Raw genomic sequence first — 8381 nt, forward strand, 5'->3', positions numbered from 1 at the left:
TCTCGATCTCGACACTCTCGTTGCAGCAAAGAAACAGTTCATCGAGCCCAGTGGGTCTGCAACAAGTGCTCTCTCCCCTGAATGTGAGAGCTCAACTGACAATTTCAACGACAACGATCACGAACGTGGCGAGTGTGAGCTTGAAGCACAACTCGCCATGGGTGATGAGGATCGTGATGCTCTCGTACAGCGCTGTCGTCAACTACAGGAAGACGTCGAAGTGCTGGCAGCGCACATGGAAAATCAAGAGAAAACGCGTCAGCGAGAGCGCAAGGAGGCTGAAGATGAGCAACTTGCGCTACAACAGAAAAATGCTGGTCTTGAACGCGAGATAAAAGGGCTGAGAGTCGAGAGAGATGCCTTGTTCAAACAAAGTGCGCGGATGGTGGCACAACGCTTGGAGGACGAACGACAGGCAAATGATGACCGTGAAGCCCACGAACAGGTGCTTCGAACTCTCGCACAACATCAACAACAAAAAGAGACTCTCGAGATTGCTATTGCCAGTGCGAGCCAAACCCGAATGGAGGCGCGTAAGGCGTTGGATAAGGCTCAAATGCACTGCCGCAGATTGGAAGAGGAACTAGCGTCAGCTCATGCTCAGGTGTTGCATCTTCAGAATGAGCGAGACACGCTGAAGGCTGCATTGGACGCCACTGTCACTGGTGTGGCTGGTTTCGAGACACGACACCTACAGGCACAAGATGAAGTGATTGCTAGTCTACGTGCTGATCTGGTGCAAATGGATTTCGAGCTAAATACGCTTGCAGTAGACAAGGCCACCTTGGCAAAGCAAGTCGAGAAGCTCCAGCTGCAGCTAGCAACCTCCGAGTGCAATAATGAATACGAAGTCGTCCCGCTGAGTCACAACAGCACCAGCGACACGAAGGCGAAGCGAAAAGGTCAGAAGAAGCGTACGACGATCCGGCCTGTCAGGGCAACTAGGGAGGCCATTGGCAGACGCGGGTCAGACCCGTTCAATAACTTAATGGAATTGCCCAACGCCGTCGGCGAGCCGCAAAAGAGCGCGAATGCCACCATTTGGCTGTCGCCAGCGGCCTCATATCTCTCCTCGTCCAACGCCAGCCAGAGCGACCAAGACCACCGACGGCGTAGCTTTCGTGACCGAATCGCACCGCCAATCGGCTTGTCATCGTTCATGACTAAGACCGTTCAATCAGCGAGGAAACATCTGGCATCACCCCTGCATAATGCATTCGGAAGTCCTCAAGAAAAATAGCGCTAACTTCCTCCGTCGATTAAACTTAGAGCTTAGACAAACCTTAGGCCAGTTGATGTCTAGCTACTATCCCTCTTTCCAATCTCTGAAAGAGGCTATCGAATCAGAGCGGTAGCTCATCCCTCTCCTTGCCGCTCTCCTCTGCAGGAAGAGCCTTGGGAACCTGCGAGTGGCTCACGTAGGACAGGTACGAGTTCCAAAGTAGTCCCACCACATTGGAGAAGATAACCTGCATAGACCCGGGTACAAAGCGAAAGTTGAGAATCTGAGCCGGCACCCAGACGACCCAATTGGCTTTCATGAGAGGCCACCAGTCGGCGCGCAGCTTGTCGGGGATGTCTTCTGCGTGCCCCTCAAGCGTCAATACCGATGACAAGATTATCGGCAGAAAAGTGGGTGCAAAGCCCAATTGATCCAGCGCCAGTCGCTTGGCGACTGCACTCGTGGAGACCCCAGGCAGTCTCGAGCCCAGAAATCCGTACCACACGTGGAGAACGGGTGAGATTAAAAGCCCGCCCAAGAATGTGAAGATGACAGTGCGTTTGACGTCCAGCTTGGCGTCGCCGTCTTCACCCTCCAGCACAAGCTGACACCCCACGTCGCCCAGCCCCGCAATGGCTCCACCCGTCACAATCTTGGTTTTCAGCGGGTGGGTCTCTAATAACGAAGCATATGTGTCCCAAATGCGGCGGAACCCCGAAGATTCGGACGTAGAAGAAGTTGACGAGAATTTAGCGCGATGTTGCATTCTCGTCGCCGAACGAGCGACCGCCGACTGCATGCGAGATCGAAGCACCGACAGCATTGCCACACAAAGACTGTACTTCGAGGACTCTGAAAAGATACTGGTATTAAAAAGACAAAGAATATCTATGATGGCTTCCGTAGTGGCTGATTGGATTGGCGATAAATAGGCATGAATTGGTCCAATCCCAAATGATGCAGATAGTATTATAATACACAAATTTTCAGGTATGCAACACAATTTGTCCAGTGCAATAATGGCCGAAGAGCAAGAGGACGCCGCGCCGGAGATCGTGTCAGAGTTCCCGGCGCCGCCCAAGTTCTTCGCTTTGTATGCGGACGGCGTGAAGAGTGGACCAGCGCCCCCTGAGCCCATGGAACCCACGTATCACATGTTCGGCTCGCCATACAGTACACAGGACGTTGTGCCCGATCTGCTGCCCCAGTCTGGCAAGAAGCTGTACGCACCCCAGGGCGAGGACGACGATAGCGCGCCTGTCGACTGCAAGGCAGAAATGAAGAAGTAACCTTTGCGATATTTTATAATTGGCGACCAAGTGGAGGCGGCTAATGCTTTGGGCTATAGGATCAATCGCTCACTACTCGCCAACTTCGTGGAGCTCGTGGACATCCTCATCAAGAAACCAGCCATGTTCAAGTGAGTACTGGTCGTAGTAGCCATTAACAGTATCGTGCTGACTATTGGTGCTGCCTAGTGAGAAGCTAGACGACATGGAGCTGCTTTTCCTCAACATGCACAACCTCATCAACGCCTTCCGACCCCATCAGGCGCGGGAGACGGTAATTCAGATGCTTAAGACGCAGGTGCAGGAGAGACGAGATGCTGCCAGGGACATCCGTCGCACCATTGACGAGTCGAGGCAAGCCGTAGAACGTGTGCATGGAGAGCTGCACGAGTCTACGGACGACGCAACTGCTGCTGACGGAACCTCCCCTGTCGGAACGGATGACGACGTCAAGATGGAAAACGCCGACGGGTCGAGGGCTGCAGGCAACGGAGGCGACATAGCAAATGCGTCTGCAGTGGCGAGTGCAGCGACGCTCACTCCTGCACAACAGGAACAGGCAGAGGTAAGAAAGAGCTGGTGATGACTCTTACCAGGACGACGTGACTCATGCGAGAACGATATTTTGTTTCTGATTTACAGAAAGCTCGTGAGGCTAGGCAAATGCAGGAGAAGTTTTTCGCAGCGCTAGACGCCGCGATGAACTAATAGCGAAGAAATGAAAGGCCAACACGACGAAGCTGCATCCTAAGACGTCGCAGGAACGCCTTGTCTTTCAACTGAAGCTGTCGCTCTTGCCTGTGCATGAGTAAATTAAATGCTGAAATTTCGCAGCCTGCCCTTTGACACTCATAGCTTGACGTCATTATTGAACAACGAAGACGCAACGGGAAGTGGGGCTGGCGGGGGTGAATGCACAGAAGACTGATCTGGTGCTTCGGTGGGTTGGTACTGCTGAGCCGGAACTGATGAGCTACGTGCGACCCGATTGGCACCATTGGCTGGGCTGAAAAATAAACCACAATACACAGGAACGCGTCAGGATTTCAAACTGAGCTAGTGGGCGGCCATTTGAGTCTACGAACCTTTCCATCGCTGTACGGATGGCTTCGTACAACGGTGCAGCAGCCACCGGTGGTGGCTCCACTCCTCCCAACAGTTCTGGGACCGTCACCGTCTTGCCGTAGAACGAACGATTAATGTCGGGCCTTGAGAGGATCACTGAGCCCTCGAGTGAGATGCCCGCGTACAGACCTTTTGAGTGTGAGTATGAGTAGCACGGGGCTACATCCATAGAAGCACTTGCCTCCAGCGCTCCAGCGGCCACACGACCCACGGGACCTGCAGAGATCCCCAACTCTGCTCCAAGATTAACTTGTCCAGATGCGCAGAAGGCCTCAACAGCACGTTGTGTGTTGAGAATGATCACGAAGTCTGTAATTTCTCCTCCAATTTGTGGCCCCCAGCCCAATCCAGCAGTGCCAATAGCCGACGGCGCTGACCACCTCCCGTCAGGCAGTTTAGCGACCACGAGACCGGTTCCCATGCGTCCCGTAAACACAAAACCCATCTTGATCACCGTCAGGAACTGCAAAGTTGGATAACAAAGCAAGCCACAAGGTTAAAGACTACGGTACGCGGTAGAATTTGAACGAGAATCATACAGCGATGCCTTTGGCGTGAGTGAGTAGCGGTAGGGGGATAGACTGGTCCTTGACGACCCCTTGGAACGTAAAGTTCTTGACGCTGTACGTGGCCTTGCGGATTTCCTCGCGCAGAGTGAAGGAGTAGGGGCTGTTGAAGAACCTCTGAGGTCCGGACTCTTTCACCTCCATTTGCTGCACGGCGTGGCTCATTGTTCGACCTAGAACAGCACAAGTTAATAAGCACAACTCCATCAGCCGCCACATAATTTGAGGCGTGCGTACGAAGCTCCTCTTGCTCCGGCTCCAGACGAGCATGACAGTCATCACACACGCGTTGCGGATTGTGCGCGTTCACGGCCAAATACTTGCGCTCTGGATTGGTGAGGATCTGGTCTTCACGGATGAGACTACGCTGTGGCGTGCACAGCTCGCAAAACACGTGACCGCAATAGCTGCAGGTTACAGGTTACAGGAAAAGTTGAGAAAAGCAATGGACAAAGAAGTCGATCAAACATGCAACTCACCGGCAGTGGTGCTTCCGACGCACCCAGTCGAACAATAGCTGGCAGCCGTAGCACACGCTCACTTCGGCGTCTGGGATCCAGCGCACGGTGGTGGGCAGCGCCACCGATGGATTCGACTGCTGGCTCTGGTGCATCATCGCGAGAGGGATCTTGAACAGGTCTGAAAAGCTTGGCGCGTCCCTTTAGGTTTATTCGTATTCGCACTTTAGGATGATCTTACAAAATACAAGTTAAGCGAAAGAAGGAATCTGTGACATGGTTGAACTGCATTGCGTTTGACGAATATTGAACGCGGTCTCTGGTCTGCATTACGCAGAGCCACAACGCTTGTAATACATAAAAGTGATAAAATAAAGGGCGTATGTCTGCCTCCTCGTCCGAACCTGGCTGGCGCGGCTTCCCGCGACTCTGCTTCGCGACAGCGCAATGAAGTGGACTCTGTCGACGATGCAAACAGTTTGTATCGACCGCAGCCATTGCTACTGGTTGCTGTCTGGAGATACGCGCGGCTCGAAATTTCTGTTGCTAGATGGCGATGACGGACTAATTGTGGTTGCAGCGCATTTGCCGAGGCCCATCAGTATTTCGGCGGAGTGGTGGTCCGGGTGGTCATGGACGTGCCGTGCTTTACCTCGATCCAAGTGTATGAGCTTGTTTACTGCGACACATCAACACAAATACGATCGCACTCATCAGTTGGCATTGATCAAAACCAGCCATACGCAGCAACAAGTGCAGTAAGCGCACCCACCGGACTCCTCTGTGCTGTCGTCAGCAGGTGCAACAGTGCTGTGTGGTCGCTTGCGTCCATGTATAGTGTGCGAGTTTTGCAAACGCTGCTCAGAATCTTCACCCGACACATTAACCAACTGCAACGAAGTGCCAACCAAGAGCAGCACAAGTACCAACCGTGTCTGGCTCCCTCCTCCTTGATAATTTGCAGCAATGGATCCTTACTACTCGTCGAGCTGGGGCTTCCATTGGCTACCGTATGCACCTCAGCCGCCCCTCCTCCTTCGACTCTGTGGTCTTGCAGTTGCGGTGCAGAGGGTAGCTGTGGATATCGTTGCAGCTCTCCGTCGCCTACTTCCTGGTATGCCGTACTCAATAGCGCCACCACAAATTTATTGTGCAAGTCTGCAGTCGCACATTTGACAACCATTATATTAGCACCTTAAACCCACCAATTGACATACGATCTACGCACGTTTGTCAGGCCCCAATAACTCCTCGGCCAGCGAGTGGAATTCTTCCAGCGAGAGCTTGGCTGCCAGGTATAGCTGGAACGATCCCCAGTAACGTTTCCACGCGTCGCGGTGGCGGCGCTGCAGGCGGTGAAATAGCTGTAGCTTTAGCTTTTGCACGTTGGAGAGCGGCATCGCCGACTGCACCTGCGGTTCCGCCATGCTGCGCCAGATATCGACTGACCCGAGTAGATTCTACAGTCTGTACCGTTAGAATTGTAGTAATTAATACCGGTAGTGCCGCTATCGAAGCGGACCAATAGAAACGCGCCGACAGATAAACCAGGAAAACCCAGGTTTTCAGGAAACCGAGGGGGTTAAAGACGGTCCTCGGTGAATGGGTTAATTGGTTTAAGTCGATTCGTGTATTAATAAATTATAGCCGGAAATACTATTTCCAGGTGCATGCTGGTGGGGTGGGTGGATTTAAAGGATTATTCCCGACCCATTAAACCCCCTAGGTCTTTCCGGACCGATGGATGCTGCACTCGTGGAGGAACGTTTGCGCGCCTTCTACGCTAAGCACAACCCAGGCAATGACCAGAACATGTGAGTGTACTAACGGCCGGATGCGCAGAGATGCCATGATTTCCACTTCACATTCTGACCTAGTTTGCTTCTGTGTCACTCCGCAGCGCGCAGATCGTGCGCAAATTTGCCGGTCGCGAGCGTCAACTATGCGCAAAACTCTTTAAGAAATACGGAGAAGCACCAGACTTTACATCGGCTGGCGATACTGCAAAAGAAAAGGACATCACCAAGGCGGCAGGTCCAGTGTCATACCCCAATGCCATGTACGACAGGGGTTTCGAGGCGTATTTGCTGCCCAAGGCCACGGACAGTCCGCTGGACTTCCGCTCAGCCCAATTTGATGCTCTCAAGGCTCTTCAGACGCCTAAACAGCAATTGAAGCTGCCAGTGGTCGCGGCTTATCCTCTGGACAATACCCAAAAGTGCCGACACTTGGTACGTCTGACTATGAGCTGGAAGAGCTACGGGGTGTCTCACTTATTGAATTGTCAACTCCGTAGCTCCCCGAGTCCGATGTGAACAGACAGACGCTTGTAGCTAGATTAAAGAAGGCGAACCCATCCGCAGCTGAAGCCAAAGCGGTGGCAGTGAAGAAAGTTCCTGCTCCTGCTACGCCGTCGCTGTTTGAACAACTTGCAGGTACAAATCGGGGTTGGTGACTGTTCTATTTGATACTGTCTATTGAGTGCAGTGCTGCTGTGTGTTTGCTGATAGAAACTTACTTGGACGGCCCCTTTCGAGTTCTTCGTCACTGCTTCCTTGAACGAATGAGGGTCTTCGTTGTCATTCGTCGAGTTAACAGCGTGCGTGGAACATGTTCTGGCTTCTTGAAGGCCTTTGATAAGCACATGAATCTCGTTCTGCTGGATGTCACTCAAGACTTTATCCCACTCAGTACTCATGAAAGGCTCCTGCGACAAGTGAGGGAAGACAAACGCCCCGTGAGTGATGCAGTGTTCTCTGCTGCCGATCAGCGGCGCAATCGTCGAGTATTTGCTAGTGCTGGTGGAACTCGACGTGAGTATGTGAAGCAGCTTTTCATTCGTGGTGACAATGTGGTCTCTGTCAGTGCAGCTGTTGGCAATACAACGGGTCATCGGCCGCAGCAAACGTCTAGACAAGACAAACAACGCTCGTCCCGGTCGTAACCCGGCGTTCAAGGTAATGAATCACGGAAGCAGTTTTTTTTTCATGGAAAGGGCAATTTTATTGTGTTTCAATGCCTGGAAGATGGAGATGACGTGCGGCAGCAATGATCAACTAAAGGCGCTTCCGAGGGCGTGGGTTCTCTTGCTTCTATAGATCTTCTGGGTCGTCCTCTTCGTGAGCCTTGAGCATCTTGCGGTTGTACGCTACCGTTCCGAGCACCAGTGCCAGCACGAAGACGAAGAACGCGTAGAAGACGAAGAATACCCAGAGTGCCGTGTTGGTGTCGTCAGTCTGCAGTACCGAACGCGTGCATAGTGCAAAGAGTGCGCCGAGAAGAGCGTAGACCCCGATGAGATACAGAGGGATAATCAGCAGATCCTGCCATGAGTTGCCGCAGCAGAGCACCCGATAGTCGCTCTTCTTGCTTGGCGATTTGTGTGGCTTGATGGTGGCGACGGTCACGTCATCGGCAGACACAGGGATCTTCTCCTGCTGAGATTCGGGCATTGTGTCTGGGCTTCACCTTCAACCTTGAGTGTCTTGTCGAGTAGTGGCTATTGCTGCGATCGGTGTGCGGCGCTTCATCGGAAGCGAAACCCCTCAAAGCAGCTCAAAAAGCTTGTAATCACCGCCAAAAATACCGAGTGTATGGACGGGTGCAGTCACCTGTCCTGGATATGTGGTTCGTTATCGGGAAACTGGTTTTGAAGTTTGTTCAGGTTTTGAAGTTTGTGTTGATGTTCCAGGCAAGAAACACCATCAGTGTATTCCTGACT

General features: G+C 52.6%; 7 protein-coding genes across 7 annotated transcripts; 3 read left to right on the top strand and 4 right to left on the bottom strand.

Annotated features, from left to right (window-relative positions):
* Positions 1 to 164: 164 nt before the first annotated feature.
* On the top strand, positions 165 to 1240 carry PITG_01435 (uncharacterized protein; the record flags this gene model as incomplete). The annotated part of the gene is made up of 2 exons (XM_002908054.1): positions 165 to 194; positions 251 to 1240. 2 exons carry the CDS (start codon positions 165 to 167, stop codon positions 1238 to 1240), a joined length of 1020 nt encoding a protein of 339 aa, XP_002908100.1.
* A 103-nt stretch (positions 1241 to 1343) lies between these two features.
* Positions 1344 to 2059, bottom strand: PITG_01436 (uncharacterized protein; the record flags this gene model as incomplete). Its single annotated transcript, XM_002908055.1, has 1 exon — positions 1344 to 2059. One exon carries the CDS (start codon positions 2043 to 2045, stop codon positions 1344 to 1346), a length of 702 nt encoding a protein of 233 aa, XP_002908101.1.
* A 182-nt stretch (positions 2060 to 2241) lies between these two features.
* PITG_01437 (mediator of RNA polymerase II transcription subunit, putative) lies at positions 2242 to 3219 on the top strand (the record flags this gene model as incomplete). Its single annotated transcript, XM_002908056.1, has 4 exons — positions 2242 to 2507; positions 2571 to 2642; positions 2701 to 3076; positions 3154 to 3219. The coding sequence occupies 4 exons, from the start codon at positions 2242 to 2244 to the stop codon at positions 3217 to 3219; spliced, it is 780 nt and encodes a 259-aa protein (XP_002908102.1).
* Positions 3220 to 3588: 369 nt separating this feature from the next.
* On the bottom strand, positions 3589 to 4884 carry PITG_01438 (uncharacterized protein; the record flags this gene model as incomplete). The annotated part of the gene is made up of 5 exons (XM_002908057.1): positions 3589 to 3606; positions 3659 to 4099; positions 4176 to 4375; positions 4440 to 4609; positions 4682 to 4884. The coding sequence occupies 5 exons, from the start codon at positions 4816 to 4818 to the stop codon at positions 3589 to 3591; spliced, it is 966 nt and encodes a 321-aa protein (XP_002908103.1).
* A 568-nt stretch (positions 4885 to 5452) lies between these two features.
* Positions 5453 to 6097, bottom strand: PITG_01439 (uncharacterized protein; the record flags this gene model as incomplete). The annotated part of the gene is made up of 3 exons (XM_002908058.1): positions 5453 to 5481; positions 5591 to 5818; positions 5889 to 6097. 3 exons carry the CDS (start codon positions 6085 to 6087, stop codon positions 5453 to 5455), a joined length of 456 nt encoding a protein of 151 aa, XP_002908104.1.
* A 303-nt stretch (positions 6098 to 6400) lies between these two features.
* On the top strand, positions 6401 to 7604 carry PITG_01440 (uncharacterized protein; the record flags this gene model as incomplete). The annotated part of the gene is made up of 5 exons (XM_002908059.1): positions 6401 to 6474; positions 6561 to 6699; positions 6757 to 6891; positions 6957 to 7095; positions 7171 to 7604. 5 exons carry the CDS (start codon positions 6401 to 6403, stop codon positions 7602 to 7604), a joined length of 921 nt encoding a protein of 306 aa, XP_002908105.1.
* A 148-nt stretch (positions 7605 to 7752) lies between these two features.
* Positions 7753 to 8112, bottom strand: PITG_01441 (uncharacterized protein; the record flags this gene model as incomplete). The annotated part of the gene is made up of 1 exon (XM_002908060.1): positions 7753 to 8112. One exon carries the CDS (start codon positions 8110 to 8112, stop codon positions 7753 to 7755), a length of 360 nt encoding a protein of 119 aa, XP_002908106.1.
* Between the last annotated feature and the right edge of the window lie 269 nt (positions 8113 to 8381).

This window comes from Phytophthora infestans, genomic scaffold (genome assembly GCF_000142945.1).
Source record: "Phytophthora infestans T30-4 supercont1.2 genomic scaffold, whole genome shotgun sequence".
Lineage (NCBI taxonomy): Eukaryota > Oomycota > Peronosporomycetes > Peronosporales > Peronosporaceae > Phytophthora > Phytophthora infestans.